This window comes from Physeter macrocephalus, chromosome 1 (assembly GCF_002837175.3).
Source record: "Physeter macrocephalus isolate SW-GA chromosome 1, ASM283717v5, whole genome shotgun sequence".
Classification (NCBI taxonomy): Eukaryota; Metazoa; Chordata; class Mammalia; order Artiodactyla; family Physeteridae; genus Physeter; species Physeter macrocephalus.
This window is the reverse complement of record NC_041214.2, coordinates 25,664,143-25,682,685: the sequence shown is the minus strand read 5'-3', so window position 1 is coordinate 25,682,685 and position 18,543 is coordinate 25,664,143. Positions and strand designations below refer to the sequence as shown.

Below are 18,543 nucleotides of genomic sequence, written 5' to 3'. Positions count from 1 at the left end.
ATTCAAGGACATTTAGAGTGAGCAGCTAGGATGGAGTTGCCATCAAGTGAGATGGGGAAGTCTTCAAGAGCAGTGAATTTGGGTGCAGAGATTAGGAGTTCAGTTTGGACATGTTAGGACATCCAGTTTGAGATGTAGAGTAGCCAAGTACCTATACAAGTTAAGTTTAGGAAAGAAGTTTAGAGATATTTATTGTTATATAAATACAGGTTGATTTCAGAGATAAAAACTTGAAAGTCTACCACATAGATGGTATTTAAAGCCATTGGACTAGACTGGATGAGGTCACTATAGGAGTGAGTGTAGACAGAGAAAAGAATCGGGAACTGAGCCTTTTGGGGGTTATGTATTTAACATCAATTTGCTTTCTTATGCTTGTTTCACATCATTTATTAAAATCCCTCTCTGGGAAAGATATTGTCATATGAAACTTAAGGTTATTTTCTTTCGTATTTTAAGAACATTTTACTGAATGTTATTTTTTTCTTCTGAATGAGGCTACAACTGACACGTGTTATTTATTTAATACTTTGAGTCTTAAGGTATTTTTTAGTTTATTATTGAATTAAGAGAGCATTGTCTGATTTTTTTTTCTTCCTTTTTTAGGGATGATTTGGTCAGACATTAAAAGACTCTGGTATGAAGGGTTGGAAGACTTTTTAGAAGAATCACGTAATCAACTCAGTTTTGTCATGAATTCACTTTATTTGGCAACCTTTGCCCTCAAAGTGGTTGCTCACAACAAGGTGACTATTAACTATGTCAACTGGAGGCACAAGTGAAGTTTATTTAGGAAAAAACCAGGATATTTAGCTATGTATCTCAGAGTTACTTTGGCCCAAATCTGTGTCTGATGTGTTTTCATTCTAAACCTGTCCTTGTGCAAGGGAATAGTACACATTGTTTCCTTCCTTTCTAATAGCTTCAAGGGTGTTAATTACCATTAAATGTTGGTTACCTATTTTATGCCAGGCACCATGGTTGATACTTGCTATACTTTATCTCATTTTATTCTCACAGGGATTCTATGAGACAGATGTCCTTATCCCCATTTTGCAAATAAGGAAAAGGAAGCTCAGAGATAATAAGTAACTTGTCCAAGACCACACAGTAAGAAACCAAGACTGGATTTAAATCCAGGTCTGTCTAGGCATTTTCTTTCTACCAAATGCCAATTCCTTACATCTGAGCTAGGTTCACTTACCTCATTAACCTATGTATTACCTCATTAACCTAAGTAACACAAAGTTACTTAAATTGATTAGTGTTAGATATCTTTATATCTATCAGGAAAAAGTTTATCTGAATGGAACTCATTATATAGTGTTTTACACAATCCAAATCATGACTATTATCTTCCACAGCTTAAAAAGTTATGTAAATTTGGTTATTTTCTGATTCCTCTATTTTTAAATATAAAATTTGACAAAAATCTAACCTTATAGACATCTTATAATGTTACTTTTATAAAGATTTATTAAAAGCCCAGGAAAGGCAATGGAGATTATGTTAACTATCTTTGTTTACACCTGAGTTTAGAATTCTGAGGCGTCACGTTCAAGAAACTATTTATATAATATTTTTTGGTTTTTGACTAATTTATAAACTATAGAGAAAGCAAACTGGTTATCTTATATCACTTTATTAAAAACCTTTATTCCTGTAATTGATCAGTAGTACCAAACATGTTTATTAGGTATGTTCAATGACCAGAGTTGTGAAGTTATTAAGAAAATAAAAAGATCATATATAGATAGATGGTTTGATAGAGAGGTTGATGGTCATTGGTTTTTTTAGACTGGTCTCTTTAGTTCTAGAAGCAGGGTGTCCATATAGTTTATTATTCAGACCAAGACACTTTACAAATGAAAGGGGGCACAATTAATAATTATGCCAGGAAAACTGGTATGTAATCTGGGACTGTCCCAGGCAATTGGAACATGTGGTCATTCTATGTCTAAGTATAATAATACACTCTTTTTTTTCTTGTTATTTAGAAGGGAGAAAGCGTCTATGGGCCATTGTAGAATCCTGAGTCAAAGGGCTAGGTTAATTTAATGTGATAGCTAATTAATTGACAACACACATTCTTAAAGTTTGTGTTGTGGAATTTAAGAAAAACTAGTAAAAATTTCATTCATAAAAAATTTAATGACAGTTTTAAAAACATTAGTTTTTTAAAACATAAGAATTTCTGAGAAAACCTCTTTATATAGCACAAGTGATATTGCCCCACATATGTAGAAATCTTTTATTTATTTAAAACAGTGTTATTTCTATTAAAAGAAGAGAACTTTATAAAACATAAATGGAGTTCCCCCACAAGGAGACATGAAATAGTTTTCTTTCAACAGTCAGAATATTTGTTTTTATTTTCCTAACTTGAGAGAGCTGTTTTATCTTTGGCTTTTTTTTTTCCTCACCTTAGTTTCATGATTTTGCTGATCGGAAGGACTGGGATGCATTCCATCCTACACTGGTGGCAGAAGGGCTTTTTGCATTTGCCAATGTTCTGAGTTATCTTCGTCTCTTTTTTATGTATACAACAAGCTCTATCTTGGGTCCATTACAGGTAAGTAATTAAAATTTCTTGAAGAAAATTGGTAAAACTACTACACCTTTTACTTGTCCACTGGAACATTGTTTTCTCATGATATTAAAGCTAAACTTTGCTTTTGAAAATAGTTAACAGTTGAAAAGTCACAGCATGTTCATCTGCTTTGCTTCTGGCTGAATGATAATTCTTTGCTTTTAGACATTCCAAACTTTGTTAAGCTGTGGTCCATTGTCCCTCTCCCCTGAGTTCATAGAAGTAGATGTATTAAAATATAGTTATATTTCAGACAGTAGAGGGACATAAAATTTTGCTTTTTACCAAAATGAATTTCACATTTAAAGTTTTAAGTGATAAATATAAGGGAGATGTTGTACAAACAGAATTCATACTTCATGATGATTTTGAAAATATGTAAGTTATATTTTAACAAAATACTCTTTTACTTTGCTTAATAAATATCAAATGTAGTAAGTTGGAAAATAGAGTATTTAGAGCTAAAAAATTTCATAGAGCTTATGTAGTCCAACTTTATGCTTTACAGTACTTTATAGTTAAAGAAATTGAGCTTTTTTCTTTTCAAAGTAGTATGATTATTATACATGAGAGTCCAGGACTAAATTCTAAGTCTCTTTACACTAAAGAAAGGACTCATAATTGGTTGCATGTACCCTACAGATTTTAGTAGTTGATTGTTCTTGAATTGTGGAGTCAGTTCTGCTTGGTGACCAGCTCTACATAATACTTTGTTATTTTGTAAGTCTGAAAACCTGAGCAATATTCGTTTTTCCTTGTTAAGTCAAAATTTACTAACAATTTAGATTTTTTTTGTATTTTTAAAGGAGATATTTTAAATAAAATGCATAATTACCTTCTCCAACAGAGATATGAAAACAAACTATGTAGGAAAAACCCCATTTGATTTGGCTTGTGCTGTCATCCTCCAAAAGTGTTTCCTGGAGTGTGACTCTCTCTTAGCCAAGTCCTGTGAGATGCTTGGGCTGAAATAAGTTTGGGGTACACTGCATTCTGTATAACCTCTTTTGGGAATTCACAGTGCACATTATCACATTAAAGCCTATGAGAAAGAAGTAAAGAAACTTGTTTGATCTTGTTCAAACTATCATCACCTAAATTCAGTTAACATCCTACCCATTTTTCATGAAATATGCTCAGGTCTCTTTTTTTCTCCAAAACATGGTTTGTGAAACACTGGTTTAGACTATCTGTTATTTTGATTTAATTTTATCACTAATATCTTCTATAAATGTTTTAATCAAGAGTCCACAGTATTTCTACATGCACATTGTTGTCTTGGTTTTTTAGCTAAAAACTGATGGTATCACTAAGTTTCTATACTGAAAATTTCTTTACAGATTTTTACAACGAGTTAAAAAGGAAAAAGTATATTATTATTTCTTAGCAAATTATTTGTTTCTTTTTCTTAGACCTGTTGAGTCAGGTCTTCCTGACTTAATCTTTTCCCAAAAGAACTATAGACATGTATACAAATACTGCGTAAGTGGTTATTTGTCTTTTCAGCTGTGGTGTGTGATTTTCTCCTCCAGCAGGGTACTTTATATTGTTCTAATAGCCATAGAACTAGCAAATAATTTAAGTGAAGCTAACAAATATTTACTGTGCTCTTATTTTTTAAAAGATCTACAGGTTAATCATAATATATGTTTAAATATTATGATCTAGTCCAGCAAATGATTTTTAAAAAGATTATCTTATGGTATAATTTGCCATACAGTAAAATGTACCCATCTTAACTGTATAGTTTGATGAGTTTTGCAAATATATAAACTTGTTTCGAGTGTGACTGGTTCTTACGGTCGCAGGTTCCCTGCTCCAAGTCATTATATAAAGTCTGCATCCAGCAGGAAGAAGGGGAAAGGCAGAGAGCATGAGCCAGCTGTCTTTCTTTTTTTTAACAAGAAGACAATTATTTTTCCTCGAGGCCTATGAAATACTTCCACTTACAACTCATTGGCCAGAATTGGGTCACATGGCTGTTTGTGTCTCTGAGGAGATGAGTACTTTTAATTGAGCATATTTCCCCCCAAGAAACCAAGGTCTGGTTAGTCAGAAAGAGGGTGAAAAATAGATATTTAATAAGAATCTGTAGAGTCCTATCTTCAGGCTTTTACTTAAAAAATTTCTCCAATAAAGTTATTTGTTTTCCAGTGTAATCTTATTGACATGACAGATTTGTGTAACATATTGGTGACAAAGAACTCTAGAATAATTTTGTGCAGAAAATTTATAATACATTTTCTTCCATTTTGTTGATCAGAAGCAAGGAACTCAATTAAAAGTGATCCAGTTATGAATATAAAGCGAAAAGAAATGCAAAAGGAAAATTGACAATAAGTTAACTACTTTAGCTAAAGTGCAGCTTTTTTTCTTTACATAACATGTTGTGTCAGATAATGTTTTTATGTGATTACTGCAGTTGTTTGTTAAATTTATCTCCATTTACTAACATTTTTTTCCTTCCAAATCTTTGTAGATTTAGAAGCTGACAGACTTTTATTTTAGCTGGTTATATAACCTTCAGTAGGAGTCCAGATCTCTCCCTTAGTTAGAATGACTATAATTTATTATCCAAATAGAGACACTTTGGAGAATGAAAAGGATATTATTCATTACTAAGTTGGGACAACAGCTGTGAACTGGGACTCTACCAGGCAAAGCAAGGTCATGGAATTATCCTGTAGTGGAATACATAAAATGATCCTGATTCAGCAGTGATTGAATCCTTTATTCTATTACTTGAAATTTGTATGATTGTATTTGTTAAATTTCTGACATGTTGTAGGTAGACTTTGGAAGATGGCCTTCTACAATCGGGCCTTACTTTCTAGCCATTGCTCACTATATACTCATCTCCTTATCTCTTCATGAAATACTTCTCCATCTGGACCAAGACCAGTCACTGATCTCACACAGGTCCTGTACTTTCCCACTTCCTTGTCATTTTTTATGTTATTACCCTGTTTAGAATGTCCCAGACCCGGGGTCCTCAACCCCCAGGCCATGGACCGGTATCAGTCCGTGGCCTGTTATGAACCAGGCTGCACAGCAGGAGGTGTGCGGCAGGCAAGCGAGTGAAGCTTCATCTGCCGCTCCCCATCGCTCCCCATCACTTGCATTACCGCCTGCACCATCCCCCCCCCCGCCCACCCCGTATGTGGAAAAATTATCTTCCACGAAAACAGGCCCTGGTTCCAAAAAGGTTGGGGACCGCTGTCCCAGACTATCCTTTGCTTGTTGAAACTTTACTTATTCATTCAATAAACATTTATTGAGTGCCTGATAGGTGCTGGACACTGGGAACACTAAAGTGAGTATGCTGCAGTCTCCTTTTAAAGAATGCATAGTTCACTGAGGATGACAAGCCAATGACATTTGGAATGGTAGATGCTGTAATAGAGAGCTCAGAAGAAGGGTACTCACTTCAGTCGAAGGCATTAGAGGAGACTTCCCAGAAGAGATGACACTGAAATTAAGCCTTAAAAGATGAGTTGAAAGGAGATTGGCTGTAGGGCATTCCAGGGAGAGGGGACATGCACCAGCTTTAGTGTGTCCACCACTAGAAAATCTATTCCTACACTCGTACTCCCATGAGAATGAATTTCTCCATATGATGGACTTAATGTCTGTTTGTTGAATGGAGTTGAAAAACTTGTTAGATGGGGTTGAGTAAATACAAGCACTGATTGGTCTGAGAAAACAAAAAAATCTGATGGAGAAATAGGGCTACATCCTAGCTGTTGCTGTACCTGCTTGTTCCCAATAATAACCACAACTAACATTTACTGAACATTTCATGTGGGCCAGGCACTCTGTTATATGTTTTCCATTTATTTAACCCTCATCACAACCCTTGTTATTTTTTATTTTCATTTTACAAATGGAGGGTTTAAGGCTTAGGGAGAGAAATAGTTCACAGAACTATTAAGTGGCAGAGTCAAGAGCTGAACCTGCGTCAGTCTGACTCCAGAGGCCAGCCTGCTGTTTGAAGTTAGCTCTTCCGCTTTTTTGAGTTCAGGATGCCAGCTAATCTACCTCAGCAGATGTAAGAGACATGATTGGGCATAAATCAGTAATGTTACATACTTCAACAACCAAAAAAAAAAAAAGACACAATCTGTAAATAATCGTGAATAATAGTAATATTAACAGTGAACATTTGAGTCCTTAACTGTGTGTCAGATACTATTCTAAGATCTTTATTTACATTTATGACCTCATTCAATCCTCACAACCATTCGAAGAGGCAGACTCTTTTATTTACATTTTACAGAGGAAGCAACTTAGGTGTAGAGACATTAAGTAACTTGTACAAGGTCACACGGTTGAGTAGTAGAACTGGGATTCCAACCCAGGTAGTTTGGCTCCAGAGCTAATGGTCTTAACCACTGTGCTGAATTGCTTCTCAGAGTTCTCTTGAGTAATATGAGTCCCTCATTAACTTTTACTGTACAATACTTCTGTTGGCAGGCTTTCATAATTTATAGATTTTTAAAATTCTTCTTCATTTATCCATGTGTGTCAAATGACTTACGCAGCCTTTAATACTGATAGTTGGGTGATTAGACAAGAAGGAAGAGACAGGATCACACAGCTTCGTTCAGCATCTTGCTCCATAACTTACTGTTACCTCTTCTCTTTGAGTCTCAGTTTCTGTATCTGTTGTGAGGATTGAATGGGTCAATGTATATCAGATGCATAGCAGAGTACCTGACGCATCATGGGCTTTACATAAACGTTTAGATCCATTCCTCCATTCCCTTAGAGTAGTGGAGGTAACTGTGACCGACCTGAAAAATAATACAAGAGAACTTGGAAAGTGAATGTAGTATGTGACACACGAGTGCATCCTTTATTCCTAGTGAATTGTTTGTTTTTATTGGATAATTATCAGACTTAGTTTAGTGGGCGGTATAACATAAATGGCATATTATTGTTGTTTGTAAAGTATTGTTCTTTGTGAGTAAAGAGTGATTTCAGGTGTTTTGCATTTTAGGGTATACTGGGGATGGATATTTTTTCTTGAAAGGAGTATGGAATGTCAGAGCTAGAGGGAAAATTGGAAGTCGTATAGTGTAGGGGTTCAAAAACTGCAGAGGCTGCAAGGATGGTGTGGGGAACACATTTAACCTACATTCTCCAGTCTTGCCCTCAGAGATGCTGATTAAATAGTTTGGGGTGAAGTCTGACAAATTTTTAATAGCATGTAGATGAGCAAGTCTGATGCAGCATCTGGCCATTTCTTTTATAGGTCAGGAAAGTAAGTGTTAGAAAAAGGACGGTGCAAAATGTTAATTAACAATTACATCTTTTAAAATACATTTATTTGTGTATTAATTCAACAAGCCCTGCTTTGTATGCAAAATGCATGAGAACTAAATGTTTCTTAATTGTACCAGCCCCAAATTTCTAATGGGAGAGCTGAGATAAAAACCGCAAAGTGATGTTTTAGAAAAGCCCTTGCAAGGAGTCAGAAGCAAGAATTCAGTTCCGCCTTTGCCATCTATTAGTTCTTTCACCCTGAGCAATTCACTAAATCTTTTGTCACTTGGAGAAATGGAGATAATGCTAGCCTTCCCCACCTTGCAGGATAAATAAAAATATGTGATACCTCTTGTTAAATGGTAAAGAGTTACATAAAAGACATATAAAAAGTAGTTATGTATTCAGTATTTTATTTATTTATTTTTGGCTGTGTTGGGTCTTCGTTTTTGTGTGAGGGCTTTCTCTAGTTGCAGCAAGCGGGGGCCGCTCTTCATCGCGGTGTGCGGGCATCTCACTATCGTGGCCTCTCTTGTTGCAGAGCACAGGCTCCAGATGCGCAGGCTCAGTAGTTGTGGCTGACGGGCCTAGTTGCTCCGCAACATGTGAGGTCTTCCCAGACCAGGGCTCGAACCCGTGTCCCCTGCATTGGCAGGCACATTCTCAACCACTGCGCCACCAGGGAAGCCCCTGTATTCAGTATTTTAATTAATATGCCAGGCTCTGGAGCTTACTGACATTGTGCCTGCCCTTAAAGACTGCTAGAAGAGACAAACATAAATAAAGTACAAAGTGAAGAATACTATTTTAGAGATTACATACAAAGGACTTGGGAGCATGACTGAGGGGGTGCTTGGAGTGAGGAAGTTTGAGTTGTCTGAGTTCCTTGTACAATTTTGGGTATTAACCCCTTATCAGACACATCATTTACAAATATCTTCTCCAATTCGGTAGGCTGCCTTTTCATTTGTTGATGGTTTTCTTTGCTGTGCAAGAGCTTTTAAGTTTGAGTAGGTCCCATTTGTTTATTTTTGCTTTTGCTTCCCTTGCCTGAGGAGACATATCAAAAAATGTATTGCTAAGACCAATATCAAAGAGCATACTGACTTATATTTTCTTCTAGGAGTTTTACGGTTTCAGGTTTTTGTATATGGTGTGAGAAGTAGTCCAGTTTGATTCTTTTGACACATATAAAGGGCATCTTGAGCATGAATGGCTTGATGAGATAGATGGATTATCCTTCCTACAGATAATTATGGGTTTTTCTGGAGAAAGATTTGGAAAAAGAATGACTGGAAGTTATTATTATTTCTTCCCTTTTGTCAGCCACTTTTATAATTGAACACTTAATATGCACCCTAATGATAACACCTCTTTCCTCTATCAGGCATTTAGCATGTTTTTGCTATTCTACATAGTGCTCTGTGTATGAGGCTTTTTCCTCTGTTAAATTATTTCCTAAGGATACATCTTCAGTAGTATTAACATATCAAAAGATAGGATTCTTATAGTGCCTCAGTATTTCTATTTCTTTATAAAAGGATGTGTTAATTTTCAGTCACAAACAGTGTAAAAGCACACAAACCGTTCACCACGGTAATAGCTTTAGTGCTGTCTTTCTTTGTTATACTATCTTAGTAGTTTTCTTTAATTTCCATTCTTCTGATTACTAGGAAAATACTTTGTGTGTACTAGTGTTAACTACTGTGTAAATTTCAGTATTAATTTTTAAACTACCATCTTTTTTTATTACTTACTGTTCATATTTCTCAATTAAAACTACTAAGTAGTTTAAAATAAGTAAACATGTAAGAAAGCTTGATTGTTATTTTTACAAATAAATGAGCCTTATAATCTTTCTCAGACTAAAATTAATTTACTGCTTTTAATGTTTGCATTTCACATGAATGTTGCATTAGTGTGCTCTCCAAGCTAATGTTCACCTCAGCGATATCCACTGTAGCTAATTTTGGTTCTTCCATGTTATACAAGAACTAATACCATGTTTTTTAAAAAGTCATGAAGTTTGTAGTGTTCTCATTAAATATTGCTCATCTTGATATTGAAATTAAATTACTCTTATCTTTAAAACAGTAATATTATATTAAGGCTTTTACTTTTGGACTACATTTTTGAAATTAAAATTATAACAGCATACATAGTCACTCTTGGAAAACTTTATTTACCTTTAAGCTCACAGTGTCTAAATTTTCTTCAAATCCAATCTTTTCTGTACTTATCTAAAGCAGTTATTGTACTCTTACTGTCATAATTATTAGGTTCTCTACTAACATGATATGGCTTTATTCTAAGCACACACAATCTGAATAAATGATTTCTTTCCAAAGTGACCTAATAAAGCTATCATTGATTAAGAGAGAAATGTATTTCTTCTCTTTCTCACACATTTTGAGCTTTCGGATTCTAAAAGTTTTCTGTTTCTTCCATCAGAATTTTGCAAGGGGGCCAAGTGAGGGAAGCATAAGATTTTGAAAAGAGCCACATGCTAGTCAAGTGCATAAAAGTCAGGCATAGTGGACCTCCCCACTCCAAGTCGCCTGGAATACTAGCTTGTGCTGTGCCTAAAAATTTTAGCACACCTCTTCGACTTAATTAGCTGGCTCACTATAGTGACCTGGAGGGGCTTGGCCACTTGCCTGCTGCTACTATTTTGTATCGTCAGTGATTGGCATGTGTTATGTTGGCAGGCTCGAGGGAGTTCGGAATTTTATTTGAAGTTGGATTTCACTAATTATATAAATTTGGCCGGGTTACATTTGAGGAGGGATTATTTCTAAACACTAATTTTTGTATCTTAAAAGTAATAAATGCACATAGCAAAGAAGATTCAAACCACACCCCTAGTCCTACCTCCCATAGATAAGCACTGTTAATGGTTTCTTGTGTAAACTTCCAGAAATTTCCTGTGCATATCAAACCTTATCTATATGAAAATATATATCTGACCTATCCTTTAAAAAATAGCTGTTTAATAATGATGTGTACCCTGCTTTTTTGACTTAATGTTTTGTAGGTACCTTTCTATGCCAGCACATAGCACTTCATTCTTTTTAACAACAACATTTAGGATGTTCTAATTTTTTTTTCTACAGCGCTACAATGAAAATCCTTGTATGTAATGCATCTTTGTGTACTTCCTGTTGGCTAAATTCCTAGGGATAGAATTTCGGGATCAAAGCATAATGTTAAATTATTCTCCAAATTTGTATGCCAATTTAAATAACAAGAATTTATGAAAAGTACCTATTCCCCAGAATTTGAAAGAGTGTTAAAGGAGAATGAAATTAAGCTTGAATAAAGCTCCCAGATGCATTACACATGTCTAAATTATGGTAAATACTCACATAAGTATTAGACCCTCTCATTTGACTTAACACGTATAATTTTTTCTTATAATAGACCCCAAATGAAAGAAAATTGATCACCTTGGCAAAAGAGATTAGGGCAGTCCTAGAGGGGAAATGCTGTTCTTCAGGAAGTGGTTTGGAATTGGTTGCAAAAATCAAATTAAATACTTTATGTCCGAATGGTTTTATATTTGTAAACTTTGCGAAACTATAAATATAGGCATTTATTTCCCTTTAGATTTTAGCAAAGAATTTTCCTTTCATCCCTTGCAAATTAGGCCTTTTCTTAAATCTCTATGTCTCTTCCTCTACCTTCATAGCAAAATTATCCTCTGCAGACTTGGTCCAGATTCAAGGAATGTACCATCCAACACTCACAGTGCTGGCATGATCAGAATGGCTTTTTGTTTGGCAGCTGGATTTTTGGTGTTTTAAAAGTGATGAAATATCTCAAACAGGTGGAAAAAAAGGAGTAGCCTTGTGGATCATATGTTTTCTTGCCTGGTCATTTAGTTTTTCATATTTTGTTTTCCTGATGATTTTAATGAATGCCTATGTAATCTATTCCACAGATTTCAATGGGACAGATGTTACAAGATTTTGGAAAATTTCTTGGAATGTTTCTTCTCGTTTTGTTTTCTTTCACAATTGGACTGACACAACTGTATGATAAAGACTATACTCCAAAAGAACAGAAGGACTGTGTAGGCATCTTCTGTGAACAGCAAAGCAATGATACCTTCCATTCGTGAGTGTCTTTTAAATTTTTAGTAAATATATGCCTATCTTTCTGTTGTGTGTATGAATTCATACCTACAGAAATAGGACTTCAAATTTTCTTTAAGAAATGCGTTTTGAATAAGAATACTTATTTTTCATGAATCATTTGATAGTCATCTTTACACATAGAATCTTAAATAATTAGTGGCCTGAGTTATTACATTGTCTCCTCGACTACAGTCTATCTTAACAGAGGAACTCTTGCATTTTGTGCACTCTTAGCATTTTGGGCAGGACAGTTCTTTGTGGGTCCTATATATGTATTGTGAGATGTTCCACCTCTCTGCCCTTCAAGTATTAATTGTCAGTGGCAATTCTCAGTCATTGTTACAACCAAAGCACTCTCAGATTTCAACACTTCTTAGGAGGTCATTAGGGTTGAGATTGTTAAAGCTTCAAGAACATTTTTTTTCTCTAATTTATTGTATCGGAAGGAATTGAACAACCAGTTGTGAGGCAGACAAAATACCTCCCCACATTCTTAGATAAAATAATGGAGAAGAAGTGTAGAATTACACGTTTGTTGTATTCCTATTATGTACCAACTATTCTTTAGTTTATTTAAGGAATAAGATTAAATGAGTAATAAATATTCATCTAACACCTTCAGTATGACAGACCCTGTTCTAAGTGCTAAGTAAATGAAGTATCTGAACAAAACTACCCTCATGGAGTTTATTATTCTAGTGAGGTGATACAGGCAATAAAAATAGAAATAAAATATATAGTATATTACACAGTATTGATATAGTATATATCAGTATTACACAGGCCCTTGCCTGTAGCCCAAATAAAGCTTGGGCCAGGGAGGATTTTTGTGTGAGAGGGTGTAGCTTTAGTTAGGTAGGAGGTTAAGGAAGGCCTCACAAAAGATGACATCCAAGTAAAGATATAAAGCTGGTGAAGGATCAAGCCATGAAAAGGTATCTGGAGGAGGAGCGTTGGCAGATAGGGGAATGGCAAATGCAAATGCCTTGAGATGGGAGTGTGGTTGGTATGTTCAAGGAAAAGCCAGGAGGTCAGCGTGGATGGTATGTAGTGAATCAGACCAAGAGTTGTAGTAGATTAGGTCAGGAAGGTAATGGTGAATAAAGCGGATCAAGATGGTGGAGTAAGAGGACTTGGAGCTCACCTCCCCCCACAAACACATCAAAAATACATCTACATGTGGAATAATTCTCACTGAAAGCTAGCTGGAAATAGGCAGAAGGACTCCTGTATAACCAAGGCTGTAAGAAAAGTATACATGTAATTGGGTAGGATGAGAAGAAAGTGATTGGTCAGGACCTGTGCCCCGGGAAGGGATTCAAAGGAACAGGGAGATTACACATGTGGATACTTGCCCTGGGGAGTTAGTGGGTCAAGCCACAGACTGGGTGTTCCAGTCTGGTTTCTACGCATAGGAGACAAGCCCCCTTAACTGGTAGGAGAACCCCTGGGAGAGATAGAAAGGCTGGAGAAGCCTGGATGCCACTCATGAGGAGTACAGGTGCTGGCTTGCCCCCTGCTAGGGCAGAGAGAGGTCTGCCCTAGTGGCTAGGGAAGAGAGAGGTCTGCCCTATGTAATGTATTCCACAGATTTTTTTCTGACCGCAGTGGTATGAAACTAGAAATCAACCATAGAAAGGAAAATGGGAAAAGAACAAACACGTGGAGACTAAATAACATGCTAGTGGCTGTCAGGTTTCCTGTGACCACCTTGCTGGTCTCCCCAGCCCGAACTGAGAGAATACCCCAACTCCTCTCATTCCACATCACAGCATGGCACTGGATCTAGGGCATCCAGGACCTGGGAAAAGACTCATCCTTGTGACATAGAGGCAACCAGTCCTGGAGTGTAGCCCAGGTGGTGCGGCAGCTGCCATCGTTGGAGCTTACTCCAGCGGCACCCCAGAAGCAGCCCAGAGTTTTGACAGCAGCACAGCTGCTGGGTTTCCTGTGACCACCTTGCTATGTGCCCAAGCCCAGGCTGAGTGGATGCTCTGGCCCCACTCACTTCACACCATAGCACAGTGCTAGATCTGGGGTGGCCAATACCAGGGAAAAGACATGACCACGGGCTGCATCTGAGTGGAGCCACGGACACCTACACAGGTAGTGCATTAGACCTCTATAAGTGCATGAACCCCATTGCTTCAGCACCCCCCTCCTTTGGGGCAAAGATCCTGGTGTGGGGAGAAGGAAAAACACACTTGAAAAGGAACAGAGCCAGAGTCTGTAACAAAAGACAAAGACGAGCACTGTATAATGATAAAGGGATCAACACAAAAGAGGATGTTACACTCATTAACATATATGCACCCAATACAGGAGCGCCTAAATATATAAAGCAAATACTAACAGACATAAAGGGAGAAATTGACAGTAATACAATAATAGTAGGGGACTTTAACCTCTCAGTGGCATCAATGGATAGATCATCCAAACAGAAAATCAGTAAGAAAACAGTGTTCCTAAATGACACCATAAACCAGTTGAACTTAATTGGTATTTACAGGACATTCCATCCCAGAACAGCAGAATACCCATTCTTTTCACGTGTATATGGAATGTTCTCCAGGATGGATCACATACTAGGCCACAGAACAAGCCTTAATAAATTTAAGAGAATAGAAATTATAATGAAGCATTTTTTTCTGACCGCAGTGGTATGAAACTAGAAATCAACTATAGAAAGGAAAATGGGAAAAGAACAAACACGTGGAGACTAAATAACATGCTACTAAAAAACAAATGGGTCAATGATAAAATCAAAGAGGAAATCAGAAAATAGCTCGAGACAAATGAAAATGGAAACACAACTTTCCAAAATTTGACGGATGCAGCAAAAGCAGTTCTAAGAGGGAAGTTTATAGCAATACAGGCCTTCCTCAAGAAATAAGAAAAATTTCAAACAAATATCTTAACCTACCACCTAAAAGAATTAGAAAAAGAACAAACAAAGCCCCAAGTCAGCAGAAGGAAGGAAGGAAGGAAGGAAATAATAAAGATCAGAGTGGAAATAAATAAAATAGAGATAAAAAACAGAAAAGATCAATGAAACCAAGAACTGGTTTTTTGAAAAGATTAACAAAATTGATAAACCTTTAGCCAGGCTTACCAAGAAGAAAAAGCCAGCCTTTACCCAAATAAACAAAATAAGAAATGAAAGTGGAGAAATAACAACCAATACCACAGAGATACAAAAAAATCATAAGAGAATACTTTGAACAGTTATATGCCAACAAATTGGACAACCAAAAAGAAATGGACAAATTTCTAGAAACATACGGCCTGCCAAGACTGAATCAAGAAGAAACAGTCAATTTGAACATACTGATCACTAGAAGGGAAATTGGATTTGTAAAAAAAAAAAAAAAAACCCAACAAACAAAAGCCCAGAATGGGATGGCTTCACAGGGGAATTCTACCAAACATATAAAGAATTAATACCTATCCTTCTCAAAGTATTCCAAAGAATTGAAGAGGATGGAACACTCCCAAATTCATTCTATGAGGCCACCATTACCCTGATACCAAAACCAGACAAAGACAGTACAAAGCAAATTACAGGCTAATATTTTTGGTAATTATAGATGCAAAAATCCTCAATAAAATATTTGCAAACTGAATCTAAAAATGTGTAAAAATGATCATACACTATGATCAAGTTGGATTTACTCCAGGGTCACAAGGATGGTTCAACATATGCAAATCAATCTGTGATACACAACATTAACAAAAGGTAGGATAAAAATCACATGGTCATCTCAATAGTTGCAGAAAAAGTGTTTGACAAAATTCAGCATCCATTCATTATAAAAACTCATCAAAGTGGGAATAGAGGGAACATATCTCAACGTAATAAAGGCCATTTATGACAAACCCATAGCCAACATCACACTCAATGATGAAAAGCTGAAAGCTTTCCCATTAAATTCAGGAACAAGATAAGGATGGCCACTCTCACCACTTCTATTTAACAAAGTATTGGAAGTCCTAGCCACAGTGATCAGACGAGAAAAAGAAATAAAACATATCCAAATTGGAAGGGAAGGTGTAAAACTCACTATTTGCAGATGACATATTTTATATAGAAAACCCTAACGTCTCCACCCAAAGAGCTATTGGAACTAATAAATGAATTCAACAAGGTTGCAGGATACAAGGTTAACATACAGAAATCTGTGCATGTTAATTAGTTTCTATACACTAATAATGAAATATCAGAAAGAGAAAGTAAAAAACCAAAATCAATTCCATTTAAAATCACACCTAGCCATAAACTTAACCAAGGAGGTGAAAGACAGTACTCTGAAAATTATGAAACATTGATGTAGGAAATTGAAGATGATACAAAGAAATGAAAAGTTATCCCATGTTCTTGGATTGGAAGAATTAACATTGTTAAAATGGCCAAACTACCCAAAGCAATCTACAGATTTAATGCAGTCCCTATCAAAATACCCATAACATTTTTCACAGAACTAGAACAAATAATCCTAATATTCATATGGAGCCAGAAAAGACCCTGAATTGCCAAAGCAATCTTGAGAAAAATGAACAAAGCTGGAGGTGTAAGCCTCACAGGCTTCAGACTATACTACAAAGCTACAGAAATCAAAACAGCATGATACTGGCACAAAAACAGATCAGTGGGACAGAATAGAGAGCCCAGAAATAAACCCATGCACCTTTGGTCAATTAATCTGTGACAAACAAGGCAAGAATATACAGTGGAGAAAAGACACTCTCTTCAACAAGTGATGCTAGAAACACTGGACAGCTACACTTAAAACAATGAGATTAGAATATTCCCTCAGACCATATACACAAATAAACTCAAAGTGGTTAAAAGACCTAAATGTAAGACACGACACAGTAAAACCCCTAGAAGAGAACATAGGCAGAACACTCTTTGACATACATCATAGCAATATTTTTTGTATCAGTCTCCTAAGGCAAAAGAAATAAAAGCAAAAATAAACAAATGGACCTAACTAAATTTAAAAGCTTTTGCACAACAAAGGAAACCATTGACAAAACGAAAAGACAACCTACAAAATGGGAGAAAATATTTACAAGTTGTGTGACTGACAGAGGACTTACATCCAAAATATGTAAGCAGCTGATACAACTCAATATCAAAAAACAAACAACACAATCAGAAAATAGGCAGAAGACCTGAATAGACATATTTCCAAAGAAGACATACAGATGACTAACAGGCACATGAAAAGGTGCCTAACATCACTAATTATTAGAGAAATGCAAATCAAAGCAAAAATGATATATTGCCTCACACCAGTCAGAATGGCTATCATCAAAAAGTCTACAAATTACAAATGTCAGAGAAGATGTGGAGAAAAGAGAAACCTCATACACTTTTGGTGGGAATGTAAATTGGTGCAGCCACTGTGGAAAACAGTATGAAGGTTCCTTAAAAAACTAAATATAGGACTACTGTATGATCCAGCAATTCCACTCCTTGTTATATATCCAAAAAAAAATGAAAGCACTAATTTGAAAAATACGTGCACCCCAATGTTCATAGCAGGACTATTTACAGTAGCCAAGATATGGAAGCAACCCAAGGGCCTGTCGACAGATGAATGAATTAAGAAGATGGGATATATATATATTCCATCTTCTTAATCCATGTAAATACACACACAATATTCAACCATAAAAAAGAATGAAATTCTGCCATTTGCAGCAATGTGCATGGACCTAGATAATATTATACTTAGTCAAATAAGTCAGACAGAGAAAGACAAATACTGTATAATGTTACTTCTATGTAGAATCTAAAAAGTAATACAAATGAATGTATATGCAGAACAGAAACAGACTCACAGATATAGAAAACAAACTTGTGGTTACCAAAGGGGAGAGGGAAGCAGGGATGGACAAATTATGCGTATGGGATTAATAGATACAAACCATTATGTATAAGATAGATAAGCAACAAGGATATATTGTATAGCACAGGGAATTATAGCCATTATCCTGTAATAATTTATAATGGAGTATAATCTGCAAAAATACTGAATCACTATGCTGTACACCTGAAACTAACATAATATTGTAAATCAACTATACTTCAATTGAAAGAAAGAAATAAAGGGAGGGAAAAAAAGAAAGAAAGGTAATGGGATCATGTAGGACCTTGTTGGCCCTTGTATGGACTTTGGGCTGTTGAGCTTGAGAGCCATTTGAAGTTTTTGAGCGAAGAAGTGGCAAAATCTAATTAAGTATTACAGGATCATAGCCTGCTGTGTTGCAAAAAGACAGAGAAGTAGTAAGAGATTAAACAGAAATAATTTATCTTCCTTTTGAGTTTGTTAAAAGTAAGGCATATCTGTGATGTTGGGTCCAACGTCAGTTATTTTATAAAATATTACTCCTGGGGGCTTCCCTGGTGGCGCAGTGGTTGCGCGTCCTCCTGCCGATGCAGGGGAGCCGGGTTCGCGCCCCGGTCTGGGAGGATCCCACGTGCCGCGGAGCGGCTGGGCCCGTGAGCCATGGCCGCTGAGGCTGCGCGTCCGGAGCCTGTGCTCC

General features: G+C 36.2%; 1 protein-coding gene across 3 annotated transcripts in view; it reads left to right on the top strand.

Moving 5' to 3' along the window:
• The window catches only part of TRPC1 (transient receptor potential cation channel subfamily C member 1), a 63,653-nt gene that overhangs the window by 41,421 nt on the left and 3,689 nt on the right, over nucleotides 1-18,543 (top strand). For all 3 annotated transcript variants that reach the window (XM_007126487.4, XM_007126486.4, XM_055085565.1), the window contains 3 exons: nucleotides 607-746; nucleotides 2,429-2,572; nucleotides 11,796-11,971. In XM_007126487.4, the coding sequence (XP_007126549.1) occupies nucleotides 607-746; nucleotides 2,429-2,572; nucleotides 11,796-11,971 (460 nt within the window). The remainder of the gene's footprint in view (nucleotides 1-606; nucleotides 747-2,428; nucleotides 2,573-11,795; nucleotides 11,972-18,543) is intronic.